The sequence below is a fragment of the Thalassophryne amazonica genome, chromosome 13 (genome assembly GCF_902500255.1).
Source record: "Thalassophryne amazonica chromosome 13, fThaAma1.1, whole genome shotgun sequence".
NCBI lineage: Eukaryota > Metazoa > Chordata > Actinopteri > Batrachoidiformes > Batrachoididae > Thalassophryne > Thalassophryne amazonica.
The window spans coordinates 5,563,200-5,582,875 of record NC_047115.1 but is presented as its reverse complement, the minus strand read 5'-3'; the positions used below and the strand labels follow the sequence as shown (position 1 = coordinate 5,582,875).

General features: G+C 42.7%; 1 protein-coding gene across 1 annotated transcript in view; it reads right to left on the bottom strand.

Annotated features, from left to right (window-relative positions):
* Positions 1-19,676, bottom strand: part of znf318 (zinc finger protein 318) — a 121,713-nt gene that overhangs the window by 22,466 nt on the left and 79,571 nt on the right. The window contains exons 5-7 of the mRNA XM_034185415.1: positions 10,212-10,312; positions 3,834-3,933; positions 3,325-3,659 (exon numbers count right to left, since the gene is read on the bottom strand). Of these exons, the coding sequence (XP_034041306.1) occupies positions 3,325-3,659; positions 3,834-3,933; positions 10,212-10,312 (536 nt within the window). The remainder of the gene's footprint in view (positions 1-3,324; positions 3,660-3,833; positions 3,934-10,211; positions 10,313-19,676) is intronic.

Sequence of the window (19,676 nt, the reverse complement as noted above, 5' to 3'; positions counted from 1 at the left end):
AATTTTCATTGTTACGCAGATGATACCCAGCTTTATCTATCCATGAAGCCAGAGGACACACACCAATTAGTTAAACTGCAGAAAAACTAATTCATGCATTTATTTCCTCTAGGCTGGACTATTGTAATTCATTATTATCAGGTTGTCCTAAAAGTTCCCTAAAAAGCCTTCAGTTAATTCAAAATGCTGCAGCTAGAGTACTGACGGGGACTAGAAGGAGAGAGCATATCTCACCCATATTGGCCTCTCTTCATTGGCTTCCTGTTAATTCTAGAATAGAATTTAAAATTCTTCTTCTTACTTATAAGGTTTTGAATAATCAGGTCCCATCTTATCTTAGGGACCTCGTAGTACCATATCACCCCAATAGAGCGCTTCGCTCTCAGACTGCAGGCTTACTTGTAGTTCCTAGGGTTTGTAAGAGTAGAATGGGAGGCAGAGCCTTCAGCTTTCAGGCTCCTCTCCTGTGGAACCAGCTCCCAATTCAGATCAGGGAGACAGACACCCTCTCTACTTTTAAGATTAGGCTTAAAACTTTCCTTTTTGCTAAAGCTTATAGTTAGGGCTGGATCAGGTGACCCTGAACCATCCCTTAGTTATGCTGCTATAGACGTAGACTGCTGGGGGGTTCCCATGATGCACTGAGTGTTTCTTTCTCTTTTTGCTCTGTATGCACCACTCTGCATTTAATCATTAGTGATTGATCTCTGCTCCCCTCCACAGCATGTCTTTTTCCTGGTTCTCTCCCTCAGCCCCAACCAGTCCCAGCAGAAGACTGCCCCTCCCTGAGCCTGGTTCTGCTGGAGGTTTCTTCCTGTTAAAAGGGAGTTTTTCCTTCCCACTGTAGCCAAGTGCTTGCTCACAGGGGGTCGTTTTGACCGTTGGGGTTTTACATAATTATTGTATGGCCTTGCCTTACAATATAAAGCGCCATGGGGCAACTGTTTGTTGTGATTTGGCGCTATATAAAAAAATTGATTGATTGATTGATCTCATACAAAATGGGAGCAAAACCAAAAGTGTTGCGTTTATATTTTTGTTGAGTGTGTGTGTGTGTGTATGTATGTATGTATGTGTGTGTATGTGTGTGTATATATATATATACTCAACAAAAATATAAACGAAACACTTTTGGTTTTGCTCCCATTTTACAAAATTAAACAACTGAATGAACATCCTCCGAGGCCGGTGATTCCATAATTTTTGCCAGGGGTTGTACAAGCGGCCGAAATGGGCTTCCTCAGGAGGGTGGCTGGTGTCTCCCTTTGAGATAAGGTGAGAAGTTCGGTCATCCATGGGGAGCTCGCAGTCGAGCTGCTGCTCCTTCCCGTTTAAAGGAGCCAGCTCAGGCGGTTCAGGCATCTGGTAAGGAAGTGTAGTTTTTCCAGCCGACTGATTCTGCTCTTTTACTCTGTCCAAGGTATGTACAATGTTGCTTAGAATTGCAGGACTGACTGCTACAAACTGCTGGGTCTGGACTGCCTGTGAGATGTCAGGCGAATAGCTGTGCAGTCTGCGTATGGAATGGACGCTGTTGCAGGAACAGGAAGGCTGGATGACCCCTGCCTGTGGTGCAAACACTTGCGGGGACTTGTCATCAAAAGAATCTTTTTTTTTTGTCAAGTTGTGTTGTTTGATTTCCTGTTTTCTGTTTCTTCAGCTTTGTAAAACTTTGCAAAAACCTTGTAACTGTCAGAATGGCCTAAGCAGGGGGTCACCCCTCTGAGTCTGGTCTGCTTGAGGTTTCATCTCAAATCATCAGAGAGAGTTTTTCCTTACCACTGTCACCTGTGTGCTTACTCTAGGGTTGTAAGGTTAGACTTTACTTATGTGAAGCACCTTGAGTCAGCTTTGTTGTGATTTGGTGCTATATAAATTAAATAAATTGACGTTCAATTGAAATTAGGGCTGAAATGATCAATTGTGCAACTCGATTACAAAAAATGTTGGGGCTTCATTTAATGCTGGAGCATACACAACAGGCCTGAATGTGGCACTGTTACACTCCCACAATAATAACAATAATAATAATAATTTCCTTTATTTGTCATTGTACATACATACAACGAAATTTGTACTCTGCATTTAACCGTCCTAATTACAGTCAGACACAATCTAACCACTAGGAGCAGTTGGAGCCACAGTCTGGCACCCGGGGACCAACTCCAGATGTTGAGAGGCTGCCTTGGTCAGGGGCAGAGAAAGGAGCAGACCCTAAAAAATGGAGAAGACAATGTGGAGCATGCGCATAACCAGTGTAAGGAGCTCATCAATGGAGCAGCAGAAGCTACAACTTTCCAAAAAGCAGCACAGTGAGTATTGTGTATTGTCAGCGAAGTAATGAGTTTGTGTAGAAATAAAGAAAAAAATTAAAAACACGGTGCTGTTTTGGTCCACTAGCTGTTCTCCACCTCACAGACAAAGCCAAAGGATGCGCTGTTTAAGTGAATTCAATTTAAATATTCAAAAAATGCCTTTATTCACATTCAATCAGTTTTCATCAACCGGGTGAACAGCGGATTTATCAAAGTGGCTTTTGAGGAAAAGCTGGACTCCAGAGTTCAGTTTTTCACACAGGCTATGATCACATTCATACGCAGTCTGTCTGCTGACTGAGGATTTCACGACTGCCCGCGGAAGCTCTGAAACTCGTAACGACATGAAAAGATAAATATTATCCTGAAAAACAGAGAAGGAACACCCTAAATTTGAAAATCTGCATGATGGTGCAGTGACACTGCACCATTGCTTAAGGAGAGCCCTGGACGACTGATGTTGTTTAAAAATACTAAATTACTTTCTATCCAATTACTTGATGAATCAATAAAAAATAACTGATACAATGCTGGATTCCAAGAATGTTCCGATAGCTGCAACCCAAATCTGGACTATTTTCATTTTTTAAATCTCGTCCTTCAAAGTTAAAATTTGGGTGAAAAACTTCATGAATCTAAGATTTTTGGAGTTTCACATTCAACAAATCTGTGGATGTGTTTAATGATCATTCAGGCATCAGTGTGAATGATCATGGTTTTAGTGTGAAGCACAAACGTCTGCTGCCCAATCTGCTGATGCATCAAAATTACTCATTTATAACTTGATGGATATTTTGATTACCCCCAACCCGCCTCCCAAAATCATTCCACCTGCATTATTTTTTTGTTGTTGATGTCATTAAAAAAATATTTCTGGCCTCGTGGGAGACAGAGGAAAAGGGATTTATCACAGGATACTGCACAATCCATGTTGTGGTGCAGTATGGCACTGGTGATGTCTACAACTTCCCACCCCGAACAGGGACAGGTAAATAAATGCCACATTTACCTCCCTCTCCTGTGATTCGACCTTTGTCGAGATAGTAGCAGGTGCCTGTTGAGCTTCAGGACTCCATTGATGTTCCCGTTTCTTCTTCTCTGGTGGGTGTGTCTCATCCCTTTGGTCTTCCACCAATTTGTTGGTTTTGCTGGGTCGATCAGAAGGGCTCAAGCCGAGGATGAGTGCCACCTTTTCGATCTCACTGCATTTCTTCTCAGCAGTTTCATGCTCTTTGCGTAGGTTGGAAATCTGAGCCATGACTTCCTCCTGAAGATGACTGATCTCCCGAAGCAGCGGATCTTTGTGTCCATCCTTCTCTCTACGCTTTTTCCTCAGAAGCTCCCCTGGGGTAAAAAGGTAAAGGAAGGTAAATGTTCCTTTGGCACATACAAACTGGAAATGAAAGAACTAGAGCTCTTGAAGAAGATTTGGATGATGAAGAACAAAACAACATTCCATTGTTAAATCCTTGAAATAAACCAACGTGTAGCTGTGACACCATCAGGGAAACCTCATACCTTGCTGCTTTCTGAGTCTCTCGAGCTCCCTCATCAGGTAATCTTTCTTCTTCATTCGGACCTCTCTGTCTGCTTTCAGCTTCTCTCTCTCCTCTAGAACCTGAATAAAAGTTTAGCATTGGATGAGAATCTTTATTTTCTCTCTCGTCATACAGTGAGGAAAATAAGTATTTGAACACCCTGCGGTTTTGCAAGTTCTCCCACTTAGAAATCATGGAGGGGTCTGAAATTTTCATCTTAGGTGCATGTCCACTGTGAGAGACATAATCTTAAAAAAAAAAAAAAAAAAGAATCCGGAAATCACAATGTATGATTTTTTTTATAATTTATTTGTATGTTAATGCTGCAAATAAATATTTGACCCCCTACCAACCAGCAAGAATTCTGTCTCTCACAGACCTGTTAATGTTTCTTTAAGAAGCCCTCTTATTCTGCACTCTTTACCTGTATTAATTGCACCTGTTTGAACTTGTTACCTGTATAAAAGACACCTGTTCACACACTCAATCACACTCCAACCTGTCCACCATAGCCAAGACCAAAGAGCTGTCTAAGGACACCAGGGACAAAACTGTAGACCTGCACAAGGCTGGGATGGACTACAGGACAACAGGCAAGCAGCTTGGTAGAAGACAACAACTGTTATGATAATTTATTAGAAAGTGGAAGAAACACAAGATGACTGTCAGTCTCCCTCGGTCTGGAATTCCATGCAAGATCTCACTTTGTGGGGTAAGGATGATTCTGAGAAAGCTCAGAACTACGCAGGAGGACCTGGTCAATGACCTGAAGAGAGCTGGGACCACAGTCACAAAGATTACATTAGTAACACATGATGCTGTCACGGTTTAAAATCCTGCAGGGTAGCAAGGTCCCCCTGCTCAAGCCAGCACAAGTCCAGGCCCGTTTGAAGTTCACCAGTGACCATCTGGATGATCCAGAGGAGGCATGGGAGAAGGTCATGTGGTCAGATGAGACCAGAATAGAGCTTTTTGGAATCAACTCCACTTACCATGTTTAGAGGATGAGAACAACCCCAAGAAAACCATCCCAACCGTGAAGAATGGGGGTGGAAACATCATACTCTGGGGGTGCTCTTCTGCAAAGGGGACAGGACGAATGCACCGTATTGAAGGGAGGATGGATGGGGTCATGTATTGTGAGATTCTGACAAACAACCTTCTTCCCTCAGTAAGAGCATTGAAGATGGGTCATGGCTGGGTCTTCAGCATGACAATGACCCCAAACACACAGCCAGAGTAACTAAGGGAGTGGGAGTCAATTTTTCAGTGATATGAATGTGTGAGTGATAGCTGCCATTTATAGGGTTACCTCCATTTCCCTATGGTCAGCGCGGCACGCAGAGAGAGAGAGAGAGAGAGAGAGAGAGAGAGAGAGAGAGAGAGAGAGAGGAGAGAGAGAGAGAGAGAGAGAGAGAGAGAAAGAGAGACCCCGCTGAAAGTCATCCATAAGTTAAAACGGAGGAAAAACCAGTTCAAAGTTGCTGTAGGTCGAACTTACGGAGTTTTGGTTGGTGTTAACTGCTCGGCAATAAGTCCATTGTATGTCTCACGTCGAGTAAAAGTGGGTTAGCCGTGGCAAATATTAGCTGCTAAGCGTTAATGTAGTGCCTCGTGGGTGTTAGCCGCTAAGCTAGTTCTGACTGTGAATCATATACACCTGTGCTAACTGAGCTAACAGTTGAGCCACTGGAGTAACTCAGGCAAGATGTTAAGCCACTGTGTGTGTGTGTGTGTGTGTGTGTGTGTGTGTGCGCGGAGCCTCGGTGTGAATATGCGTGTGTGTGTGTGGGGGGGGGGGGGATAACATTCATGTTGCTTCATCACTTTTTGGAGTAGTTGATGATGGAGCATTTGACTTAAGTTATCTGTGAGAAGTTATAAACTGTAGTGAAGTGAAACCTGTGAAGGAAGAAAAAAGGAAATTGTATTTTATTTTCCATTTAATTATCTTTATGAATTTTTGGATTTATATAGGTCATATTGTTATCAACTGTTTTAAGTATGAATTTGTGGCCTTGAGTAGTTAAATTTTACTGAGCCAAGTGAATGTGACCTGATTCACAGGTCAGGTTTTTGAGAGATCTTACGACCGACGCTGAGAGCGGACGTCAGTGTACCAAATCAAATCAAATCAATTTTATTTATATAGCGCCAAATCACAACAAACAGTTGCCCCAAGGTGCTTTATATTGTAAGGCAAGGCCATACAATAATTACAGAAAAACCCCAACGGTCAAAACGACCCCCTGTGAGCAAGCACTTGGTGACAGTGGGAAGGAAAAACTCCCTTTTAACAGGAAGAAACCTCCAGCAGAACCAGGCTCAGGGAGGGGCAGTCTTCTGCTGGGACTGGTTGGGGCTGAGGGGAGAGAACCAGGAAAAAGACATGCTGTGGAAGAGAGCAGAGATCGATCACTAATGATTAAATGCAGAGTGGTGCATACAGAGCAAAAAGAGAAAGAAACACTCAGTGCATCATGGGAACCCCCCAGCAGTCTAAGTCTACAGCAGCATAACTACGGGATGGTTCAGGGTCACCTGATCCAGCCCTAACTATAAGCTTTAGCAAAAAGGAAAGTTTTAAGCCTAATGTTAAAAGTAGAGAGGGTGTCTGTCTCCCTGATCCGAATTGGGAGCTGGTTCCACAGGAGAGGAGCCTGAAAGCTGAAGGCTCTGCCTCCCATTCTACTCTTACAAACCCTAGGAACTACAAGTAAGCCTTCAGTCTGACAGCGAAGCACTCTATTGGGGTGATATGGTACTATGAGGTCCCTAAGATAAGATGGGACCTGATTATTCAAAACCTTATAAGTAAGAAGAAGAATTTTAAATTCTATTCTAGAATTAACAGGAAGCCAATGAAGAGAGGCCAATATGGGTGAGATATGCTCTCTCCTTCTAGTCCTCGTCAGTACTCTAGCTGCAGCATTTTGAATTAACTGAAGGCTTTTCAGGGAACTTTTAGGACAACCTGACAATAATGAATTACAGTAGTCCAGCCTAGATATTGTGCAAATGCAAAAAAGCAGTCCTACATGTTTTCTTAATATGTGCATTGAAGGACATATCCTGATCAAAAATGACTCCAAGATTTCTCACAGTATTACTGGAGGTCAGGGTAATACCATCCAGAGTAAGGATCTTGTTAAACACCATGTTTCTCAGATTTGTGGGGCCAAGTACAATAACTTCAGTTTTATCTGAGTTTAAAAGCAGGAAATTAGACGTCATCCATGTCTTTATGTCTGTAAGACAATCCTGCAGTTTAACTAATTGGTGTGTGTCCTCTGGCTTCATGGATAGATAAAGCTGGGTATCATCTGCATAACAATGAAAATTTAAGCAATGCTTTCTAATAATACTGCCTAAGGGAAGCAAGTATAAAGTGAATAAAATTGGTCCTAGCACAGAACCTTGTGGAACTCCATAATTAACCTTAGTCTGTGAAGAAGATTCCCCATTTACATGAACAAATTGTAATCTATTAGATATATATGATTCAAACCACCACAGCGCAGTGCCTTTAATAACGATGGCATAATCTAATCTCTGTAATAAAATGTTATGGTCAACAGTATCAAAAGCAGCACTGAGGTGTAACAGAACAAGCACAGAGATGAGTCCACTGTCTGAGGCCATAAGAAGATCATTTGTAACCTTCACTAATGCTGTTTCTGTACTATGATGAATTCTAAAACCTGACTGAAACTCTTCAAATAGACCATTCCTCTGCAGATGATCAGTTAGCTGTTTTACAACTACCCTTTCAAGATTTTTTGAGAGAAAAGGAAGGTTGGAGATTGGCCTATAATTAGCTAAGATAGCTGGGTCAAGGGATGGCTTTTTAAGTAATGGTTTAATTACTGCCACCTTAAAAGCCTGTGGTACATAGCCAACTAATAAAGATAGATTGATCATATTTAAGATCGAAGCATTAATTAATGGTAGGGCTTCCTTGAGAAGCCGGGTAGGAATGGGGTCTAACAGACATGTTGATGGTTTGGAGGAAGTAACTAATGAAAATAACTCAGACAGAACAATCGGAGAGAAAGAGTCTAACCAAATACCAGCATTACTGAAAGCAGCCAAAGATAACGATATGTCTTTGGGATGGTTATGAGTAATTTTTTTCTCTAATAGTTAAAATTTTATTAGCAAAGAAAGTCATGAAGTCATTACTAGTTAAAGTTAAAGGAATACTCGGCTCAATAGAGCACTGACTCTTTGTCAGCCTGGCTACATTGCTGAAAAGAAACCTGGGGTTGTTCTTATTTTCTTCAATTAGTGATGAGTAGTAAGATGTCCTAGCTTTACGGAGGGCTTTTTTATAGAGTAACAGACTCTTTTTCCAGGCTAAGTGAAGATCTTCTAAATTAGTGAGACGCCATTTCCTCTCCAACTTATGGGTTATCTGCTTTAAGCTGCGAGTTGTACCACGGAGTCAGGCACTTCTGATTTAAGGCTCTCTTTTTCAGAAGAGCTACAGCATCCAAAGTTGTGCTCAATGAGGATGTAAAACTATTGACGAGATAATCTATCTCACTCACAGAGTTTAGGTAGCTACTCTGCACTGTGTTGGTATATGGCATTGAAGAACATAAAGAAGGAATCATATCCATAAACCTAGTTACAGCGCTTTCTGAAACACTTCTACTGTAATGAAGTAAATGTAAATGTTATTAAGAAATGATCAGACAGAAGGGGGTTTTCAGGGAATACTGTTAAGTCTTCAATTTTTATACCATAAGTCAGAACAAGATGTAAAGAATGGTTAAAGTGGTGGGTGGACTCATTTACATTTTGAGCAAAGCCAATTGAGTCTAATAATAGATTAAATGCAGTGTTGTGGCTGTCATTCTCAGCATCTATGTGGATGTTAAAAATCACCCACTATAATTATCTTATCTGAGCTAAGCACTAAGTCAGACAAATGATCTGAAAATTCACAGAGAAACTCACAGTAACGACCAGGTGGACGATAGATAACAACAAATAAAACTGGTTTTTGGGACTTCCAATTTGGATGGACAAGACTAAGAGTCAAGCTTTCAAATGAATTAAAGCTCTGTCTGGGTCTTTGATTAATTAATAAGCTAGAGTGGAAGATTTCTGCTAATCCTCCTCCTCGACCTGTGCTTCGAGCATTCTGACAGTGTGACTCGGGGGTGTCGACTCATTTAAACTAACATATTCATCCTGCTGTAACTAGGTTTCTGTAAGGCAGAATAAATCAATATGTTGATCAATTATTATATCATTTACTAACAGGGACTTAGAAGAGAGAGACCTAATGTTTAATAGACCACATTTAACTGTTTTAGTCTGTGGTGCAGTTGAAGGTGCTATATTATTTTTTCTTTTTGAATTTTTATGCTTAAATAGATTTTTACTGGTTATTGGTGGTCTGGGAGCAGGCACCGTCTCTATGGGGATGGGGTATTGGGGGGATGGCAGGGGGAGAGAAGCTGCAGAGAGGTGTGTAAGACTAGAACTCTGCTTCCTGGTCCCAACCCTGGATAGTCACGATTTGGAGGGTTTAATAAAATTGGCCAGATGTCTAGAAATGAGAGCTGCTCCATCCAAAGTGGGATGGATGCTGTCTCTCCTAACAAGACCAGGTTTTCCCCAGAAGCTTTGCCAATTATCTATGAAGCCCACCAAGCTGACTCCTGGTAGCTTGGACTCAGCTCTTAAAAAAGAGACCAAAAGAGAGGAAGAAAAACCACAACAAAGCACACAATTTTTTTGTGGCCTTGAGTAGTTTTTTTTTTGTTTTTTTTTAATGTTGATGATCCCACTTGGGCTTCGTGAGCGACTGTCTAGAAATTCTGATAGCTGGTCCAAATCGGAAACTGATACTGAATCATATCATTATCGGTAACTCCATCAGGCAAAAAAGGGTTACACATTTCATGGTCCTGGAGTGGCCTGGCCAGTCTCCAGACCTGGACTCAATAGAAAATCTTTGGAGAGAGCTGAAACTCCAAACCTGAAAGATCTAGAGAAGATCTGTATGGAGGAGTGGGCCAAAATTCCTGCTGCAGTGTATGAAAACTTGGTCAAGAACTACAGGAAACGTTTGACCTCTGTAATTGCAAACAAAAGCTACTGTACCAAATATTAACATTGATTTTCACAGGTGTTCAGATACTTATTTACAGCAGTAACATACAAATAAAGTATTTAAAATTATACATTGTGATTTCCGGATTTGTTTTTAGATCATATCTCTCACAGTGGACATGCACCTAAGATGAAAATTTCAGACCCCTCCATGATTTCTAAGTGGGAGAACTTGCAAAATTGCAGGGTGTTCAAATATTTATTTTCCTCACTGTATGTTGCCAGCACAAACCTTTTGTTTTTGACTCTCGTTGTTCTGGTCCTCAGATGTCATTTTGTCATGGTTGCTGACTTTAGAACTTCCTTTCTTGTTCTCCTGAGAGACACATTTCACTGAAAATACAGACAGAACATGTTGAGTTTTTCTCTGCAAGATGCTATGAAGAATAACACAGAAAAAAAACTGAACGGAGCAGAAAGCACAACAGAATTAAGACTTCTCTGTTTCCTCTAATTGACACTGATTTAGTGGTTTTGATTTGCACTTTTACTCCTTGTTTGAATTGCATTTTTTTTGTTTTACCAATCTGACTTTCATTGCTGTTAGGTGGGCGAAGAAGAGGAGGAGAACGTGTCCAGAGACGGTGGCAGAAGAGAAAAACTAGAAGGGTGGAAGTGAGAGTCAAGACTTTGAATGTTGGCAGTCTGGCTGGTAAAGGGAGAGAGCTGGCTGATATGATGGAGAGCAGAAAGATAGACATATTGTGTGTGCAAGAGACCATATGGTGTTGGGTCATTTTAAGGAAGAGTATGTTAAAAGTGTGTTGGAGGGTGTCTGACAGGGTGATGAGTGTGAAGTTGGAAATTGAAGGGATGATGATGAATATCATCAGTGCATATGCCCCACAGGTAGGTGGTGAGATGAAGGAGAAAGAAGATTTCTGGAGTGAGTTAGATGAGGTGGTGGAGAGTGAACCCAAGCATGAAAGAGTGGTGATAGGAGCGGACTTCAGTGAGCATGTTGGTGAAGGGAACAGAGTTGATGAGGAAGTAATGGGTAGATATGGTATCAAGGACAGGAATGTGGACGGACAGATGGTAGCTCATTTTACAAAAAGGATGGAAATGGCTGTGGTGAATGCCTACTTTAAGAAAAGGGAGGAGCACGGGGTGACATGTAAGAGTGGAGCAAGGTGCACACAGGTGGACTACATTCTGTGTAAGAAATACAAGCTAAAAGCGATTAGAGACTGTAAGGTGGCAGGAGAAAGTGTAGCTAGACAGCATAGGATGGTGGTTTGTAGGATGGCTTTAGAGGTGAAGAAGAAGAGAGTGAGAGCTCAACAAAGGATCAGATGGTGGAAGCTGAAGGAGGCAGACTGTTGTATGAAATTCAGTGAGGAGGTGAGAGAAGCACTGGATGGAAGGGAAACAATTTTGGACAACTGTAAAAGTACTGCAGATGTGGTGAGGGAGACAGACAGGAAGGGACTGGGTGTGACATCTGGACAGTGGAAGGAAGACAAGGAGACTTGGTGGTGGAACGAAAACGTCCAGAAAAACATAAGGAGAAAAAGGTTGGCAAAAAAAAAAAAATTGGGATAGTCAGAGAGATGAAGAAAGTTGACACGAGTAAAGATATGCAGTGTAAGGCAAAAAGAGAAGTGGTAAAAGCTAAGGAAAAGGCATATTGCGAGCTGTACAAGACACTGAATAGTAAGGAAGGAGAAAAGGACTTGTACCGATTGGCCAGACAAAGGGACAGAGCTGGAAACGATGTGCAGCAGGTTAGGGTGGTAAAAGATGCACATTGGAATGTGAGGACAGTATGTTGAGAACGTGGAGGGAATATTTTGAGGACCTGATGAATGAAGAAAATGAGAGAAAGAAAAGGCTGGATGTGGAGAGAGTAAATCAGTAAGTATAAGGGATAAGTAAGGATGAAGTCAATCAATCAATCAATCAATTTTTTTTATATAGCGCCAAATCACAACAAACAGTTGCCCCAAGGCGCTTTATATTGTAAGGCAAGGCCATACAATAATTATGTAAAACCCCAACGGTCAAAACGACCCCCTGTGAGCAAGCACTTGGCTACAGTGGGAAGGAAAAACTCCCTTTTAACAGGAAGAAACCTCCAGCAGAACCAGGCTCAGGGAGGGGCAGTCTTCTGCTGGGACTGGTTGGGGCTGAGGGAGAGAACCAGGAAAAAGACATGCTGTGGAGGGGAGCAGAGATCGATCACTAATGATTAAATGCAGAGTGGTGCATACAGAGCAAAAAGAAAAAGAAACAGTGCATCATGGGAACCCCCCAGCAGTCTACGTCTATAGCAGCATAACTAAGGGATGGTTCAGGGTCACCTGATCCAGCCCTAACTATAAGCTTTAGCAAAAAGGAAAGTTTTAAGCCTAATCTTAAAAGTAGAGAGGGTGTCTGTCTCCCTGATCTGAATTGGGAGCTGGTTCCACAGGAGAGGAGCCTGAAAGCTGAAGGCTCTGCCTCCCATTCTACTCTTACAAACCCTAGGAACTACAAGTAAGCCTGCAGTCTGAGAGCGAAGCGCTCTATTGGGGTAATATGGTACTACGAGGTCCCTAAGATAAGATGGGACCTGATTATTCAAAACCTTATAAGTAAGAAGAAGAATTTTAAATTCTATTCTAGAATTAACAGGAAGCCAATGAAGAGAGGCCAATATGGGTGAGATATGCTCTCTCCTTCTAGTCCCCGTCAGTACTCTAGCTGCAGCATTTTGAATTAACTGAAGGCTTTTTAGGGAACTTTTAGGACAACCTGATAATAATGAATTACAATAGTCCAGCCTAGAGGAAATAAATGCATGAATTAGTTTTTCAGCATCACTCTGAGACAAGACCTTTCTGATTTTAGAGATATTGCGTAAATGCAAAAAAGCAGTCCTACATATTTGTTTAATATGCACTTTGAATGACATATCCTGATCAAAAATGACTCCAAGATTTCTCACAGTATTACTAGAGGTCAGGGTAATGCCATCCAGAGTAAGGATCTGGTTAGACACCATGTTTCTAAGATTTGTGGGGCCAAGTACAATAACTTCAGTTTTATCTGAGTTTAAAAGCAGGAAATTAGAGGTCATCCATGTCTTTATGTCTGTAAGACAATCCTGCAGTTTAGCTAATTGGTGTGTGTCCTCTGGCTTCATGGATAGATAAAGCTGGGTATCATCTGCGTAACAATGAAAATTTAAGCAATACCGTCTAATAATACTGCCTAAGGGAAGCATGTATAAAGTGAATAAAATTGGTCCTAGCACAGAACCTTGTGGAACTCCATAATTAACTTTAGTCTGTGAAGAAGATTCCCCATTTACATGAACAAATTGTAATCTATTAGACAAATATGATTCAAACCACCGCAGCGCAGTGCCTTTAATACCTATGGCATGCTCTAATCTCTGTAATAAAATTTTATGGTCAACAGTATCAAAAGCAGCACTGAGATCTAACAGAACAAGCACAGAGATGAGTCCACTGTCCGAGGCCATAAGAAGATCATTTGTAACCTTCACTAATGCTGTTTCTGTACTATGATGAATTCTAAAACCTGACTGAAACTCTTCAAATAGACCATTCCTCTGCAGATGATCAGTTAGCTGTTTTACAACTACCCTTTCAAGAATTTTTGAGAGAAAAGGAAGGTTGGAGATTGGCCTATAATTAGCTAAGATAGCTGGGTCAAGTGATGGCTTTTTAAGTAATGGTTTAATTACTGCCACCTTAAAAGCCTGTGGTACATAGCCAACTAACAAAGATAGATTGATCATATTTAAGATCGAAGCATTAAATAATGGTAGGGCTTCCTTGAGCAGCCTGGTAGGAATGGGGTCTAATAAACATGTTGATGGTTTGGATGAAGTAACTAATGAGAATAACTCAGACAGAACAATCGGAGAGAAAGAGTCTAACCAAATACCGGCATCACTGAAAGCAGCCAAAGATAACGATACGTCTTTGGGATGGTTATGAGTAATTTTTTCTCTAATAGTTAAAATTTTGTTAGCAAAGAAAGTCATGAAGTCATTACTAGTTAAAGTTAATGGAATACTCAGCTCAATAGAGCTCTGACTCTTTGTCAGCCTGGCTACAGTGCTGAAAAGAAACCTGGGGTTGTTCTTATTTTCTTCAATTAGTGATGAGTAGAAAGATGTCCTAGCTTTACGAAGGGCTTTTTTATAGAGCAACAGACTCTTTTTCCAGGCTAAGTGAAGATCTTCTAAATTAGTGAGACGCCATTTCCTCTCCAACTTACGGGTTATCTGCTTTAAGCTACGAGTTTGTGAGTTATACCACGGAGTCAGACACTTCTGATTTAAAGCTCTCTTTTTCAGAGGAGCTACAGCATCCAAAGTTGTCTTCAATGAGGATGTAAAACTATTGACGAGATACTCTATCTCCCTTACAGAGTTTAGGTAGCTACTCTGCACTGTGTTGGTATATGGCATTAGAGAACATAAAGAAGGAATCATATCCTTAAACCTAGTTACAGCGCTTTCTGAAAGACTTCTAGTGTAATGAAACTTATTCCCCACTGCTGGGTAGTCCATCAGAGTAAATGTAAATGTTATTAAGAAATGATCAGACAGAAGGGAGTTATCAGGGAATACTGTTAAGTCTTCTATTTCCATACCATAAGTCAGAACAAGATCTAAGATATGATTAAAGTGGTGGGTGGACTCATTTACTTTTTGAGCAAAGCCAATAGAGTCTAATAATAGATTAAATGCAGTGTTGAGGCTGTCATTCTCAGCATCTGTGTGGATGTTAAAATCGCCCACTATAATTATCTTATCTGAGCTAAGCACTAAGTCAGACAAAAGGTCTGAAAATTCACAGAGAAACTCACAGTAACGACCAGGTGGACGATAGATAATAACAAATAAAACTGGTTTTTGGGACTTCCAATTTGGATGGACAAGACTAAGAGACAAGCTTTCAAATGAATTAAAGCTCTGTCTGGGTTTTGGATTAATTAATAAGCTGGAATGGAAGATTGCTGCTAATCCTCCACCCCGGCCCGTGCTACGAGCATTCTGACAGTTAGTGTGACTCGGGGGTGTTGACTCATTTAAACTAACATATTCATCCTGCTGTAACCAGGTTTCTGTTAGGCAGAATAAATCAATATGTTGATCAATTATTATATCATTTACCAACAGGGACTTAGAAGAGAGAGACCTAATGTTTAATAGACCACATTTAACTGTTTTAGTCTGTGGTGCAGTTGAAGGTGCTATATTATTTTTTCTTTTTGAATTTTTATGCTTAAATAGATTTTTGCTGGTTATTGGTAGTCTGGGAGCAGGCACCGTCTCTACAGGGATGGGGTAATGAGGGGATGGCAGGGGGAGAGAAGCTGCAGAGAGGTGTGTAAGACTACAACTCTGCTTCCTGGTCCCAACCCTGGATAGTCACGGTTTGGAGGATTTAAGAAAATTGGCCAGATTTCTAGAAATGAGAGCTGCTCCATCCAAAGTGGGATGGCTGCCGTCTCTCCTAACAAGACCAGGTTTTCCCCAGAAGCTTTGCCAATTATCTATGAAGCCCACCTCATTTTTTGGACACCACTCAGACAGCCAGCAATTCAAGGAGAACATGCGGCTAAACATGTCACTCCCGGTCTGATTGGGGAGGGGCCCAGAGAAAACTACAGAGTCCGACATTGTTTTTGCAAAGTTACACACCGATTCAATGTTAATTTTAGTGACCTCCGATTGGCGTAACCGGGTGTCATTACTGCCGACGTGAATTACAATCTTACCAAATTTACGCTTAGCCTTAGCCAGCAGTTTCAAATTTCCTTCAATGTCGCCTGCTCTGGCCCCCGGAAGACAATTGACTATGGTTGCTGGTGTCGCTAACTTCACATTTCTCAAAACAGAGTCGCCAATAACCAGAGTTTGATCCTCGGCGGGTGTATCGTCGAGTGGGGAAAAACGGTTAAAGATGTGAACGGGTTGGCGGTGTACACGGGGCTTCTGTTTAGGGCTACGCTTCCTCCTCACAGTCACCCAGTCGGCCTGCTTTCCCGGCTGCTCGGGATCTGCCAGGGGGGAACTAACGGCGGCTAAGCTACCTTGGTCCGCACCGACTACAGGGGCCTTGCTAGCTGTAGAATTTTCCACGGTGCGGAGCCGAGTCTCCAATTCGCCCAGCCTGGCCTCCAAAGCTACGAATAAGCTACACTTATTACAAGTACCATTACTGCTAAAGGAGGCCGAGGAATAACTAAACATTTCACACCCAGAGCAGAAAAGTGCGGGAGAGACAGGAGAAGCCGCCATGCTAAATCGGCTAAGAGCTAGTAGCTACGCTAAGCTAGCGGATTCCTAAAAACACGCAAAGCGAATAATGTGTAAATAATTTAGAGGTGATTCAGCAGAAGGAGTGCTTTAGTTAAGGCACGTAAAGATTACACTGGGAAACAAATCGTAATCTAGATAACTAGATCAATCTAACTGCGCAGATCAAACAGCTAACAGATACAGAAAAACACCGCTGTGCTCCGGAACAAGAAGTGATACAATACCGCAGTGAGAGCCGACCACCAGTAGAGTCAAGTAAAAAAGTAAAAAAAAAAAAAAATAAAAAGGTAAAAAAGTAAAAAAGTCTTGAAAAAGACTATTAGTTCAAAGTCCAAAGCAGCAGGTAGCAGTCTCTGTGTAAACAGTCCCAACAGAGAGCCAAAATTAACAGATACAGCAAAACACCGCTGTGCTCCGGAACAGGAAGTGATACAATACCGCAGTGAGAGCCAAACCAAATAATGACAACAGATGTAAATCCAAATGACATTCCTATTTTTAAAAACAAGGGTGATGTGCAGAGCTGCAGTAACTACACAGGCATAAAGTTGATCGCGGCAGCAATTCACGAACCCGGTGGTGGACGCCGGAAGTAAGGGATGCCGTCAAGCTGAAGAAGGAGTCCTACTTGTCTTTGTTGGTAAGTGGGACCCCGGAGACAGCTAACAGGTACCGGCAGGCCAAGCGTGCCGCAGCCCGTGCAGTCGCAGACGCAAAAACTCGGGTCTGGGAGGAGTTCGTGGAAGCCATGGAGGAGGACTATATGTCGGCCTCGAAGAAATTATGGCAAACCGTCCGACGCCTCAGGAGGTGGAAGCAGCTCTCCACAGGCACTGTCTATGGTGCTGGTGGGGAGCTGTTGACCCTGACAGGGGATGTTGTCGGGTGGTGGAAGGAATACTTCGAGGATCTCCTCAATCCCATCGTCACATCTTCCAAAGAGGAAGCAGAGACTGGGGACTCAGAGGTGGACTCATCCATCACCCAGGCCGAAGTCACCGAGGTGAGAAAGCTTTTCGGTGGCAAGGCTCCTGGGGTGGATGAAATCCATCCTGAGTACCTTAAGTCTCTGGATGTTGTGGGACTGTCTTGGTTGACACACCTCTACAACATCGTGTGGCGGTCTGGGACAGTGCCTCTGGATTGGCAGACCGGGGTGGTGGTCTCTCTGTTTAAGAAGGAGGACCGGAGGGTGTGTTCCAACTATAAGGTCTATTCCAGAGAGGAGAATTTGACTGATAGTTGAACCTCGGATTCAGGACCTTCAGCGTGCACTGGGGCGGTCTGCAGCCGACTGTGAAGCGTCTGGGATGAAAATCAGCACCTCCAAATCCAAGGCCATGGTTCTCGACCAGAAAAAGGTGCCTTGCCCTCTTCAGGTTGGTGGAGTGTCCTTGCCTCAAGTGGACTTGTTTAAGTATCTCTGGATTTTGTTCACGAGCGAGGGACAGATGGAGCGTGAGATCGACAGACAGATCGGTGCAGCATCTGCAGTGATGTAGTCGCTGTATCGGACCGTCATGGTGAAGAGAGAGCTGAGCAGGGGGGGCAAAGCTCTCGATTTACCGATCGATCTACGTTCTGACCCTCGCCTATGGTCGTGACCGAAAGAATGAGCTCGGAGTAGAGCCGCTGCTCCTCCACGTCAAAAGGAGCCAGCTGAGGTGGCTCGGGAATCTTTTCCGGATGCCCCCTGAACGCCTCACTGGAGAGGTGTTCCGGGCACGTCCCATTGGGAGGAGGCCCCGGGGAAGACCCAGGATACGCTGGAGGGACTATGTCTCTCGGCTGGCTTGGGAACGCCTCGAGGTTCCCCCGGAGGAGCTGGGGGAGGTGTGTGTGGATTGGGAGGTCTGGGCGGTTTTGCTTGAGCTGCTGCCCCCGCGACCCGACTCCAGCTAAAGTGGAAGAAAATGGATGGATGGATGGATGGTTTTATATACAAAATAAACAGAACACAGAAACACATTCTCATGAAAATCTGTATGCAAGTGGAGGTTTTGCAGCCCTGAATTTCACTTCAGTACATGCACAGTATAAATAGCTGCATCACACTTAAAAAATTCAGTGATTGTAAACACATTTTAATTGCATGAATAGAATTACTGGACACACCCCTGAGCACTGGATATTGCTGAGCGGTACGAGTGCTGTGGGCTTTGGGGCTCGCTGGACGCTGTCTGGACCCGGACAGATTAGTCCATTTAACATTAACTTATTGACATGTTTCTTCGTCTTGCAGTGTTCTTCCAAGGTTTTGTTGAAGAAATCCGAACATAGCGTGCAGAGAGCTTTACCGGGGAGCTCAACCTTGTGGACAAATAGCCTGTGTCCCATCCATGTTCTGCTCCAACCATGCCCTCTAAAATCTATTTTTACACCACCACTGATGTCTTTAATGCGGTCTTCGTCCTCTCTCTCTGTAATTTTGGCCATGTTAAAGACGCTGCTCGACAGCCCAAACTTGCAGACAATCAAAATGTCCATGTCTGGGTACTTTCAGTGACTTTTCATATTACAGACATTCTGACTGGCTGAAAGTTGGCTGTTGTAGAAAAAGTAACCAATGACATTGCACATTTTAGCTTGCAGTTTCAGCAATGCGGTTCCCGTGCATATGAGGAAAGGTTTAACCAGCACAGCTGGTCCTGCTGCAGCTCTCCCTCAATTTTTATCAATGTATTTATGCCAATCTCAGCAATGGCCCAGAAATCCAGAAAGGTCAGAAATCCGCAAATCTGTGGAGAATTCTCATCATGCACTCGCACAAATCCAACCAGGGGAAATTTAACTTGCACACTCTCAATTTGTGCATTCTGGAGCTTTGCCTTGGATGGACAGCAAAAGACACAACAGCATGCAGAGTTTTTCTTTAGCTGAGAAACACATAATATACAATCACCCTGAAGAAAGGGGGGGGGGGGGGGGGGTATAAATAAATCCACATTTGATCCAGCCTCAAGTGACAGCTGGAGGACAGCACAGCACTTACTTTCTTACGTACTGATGAACAATCTGCAACTGACCGCAGATGAACAATGTGTGTCTGTGTCCATCGTTATAATTATTAACTGAGAAACCATGATGTTCCTAAACAGCAGAATTTAGTGACAGCGGAGGCCCTGCAAGCCCAAGTTTGCTGCTGTTCTATTTCATTCCTCCTGACCGACAGAGGGCGGTACTTAGCACCTGGATTACCCCATGTGCAGCGGTAAAGTCTTATACCAACAAAGTCACACCAGTGGGCGTGACCTGGATGTCGTCAGCCAACAGTATATGAGAGCACGTCACCCAGTATTCATTCCTTTTTCCATCTCCCGCATCAAGAGCAGAAGGTCAAAATTAATTTGGATCGCTCATCTTATCAGAGCCTTGCAACCTTCTTGGAGCTGCGCATATGCACCTTCCAGT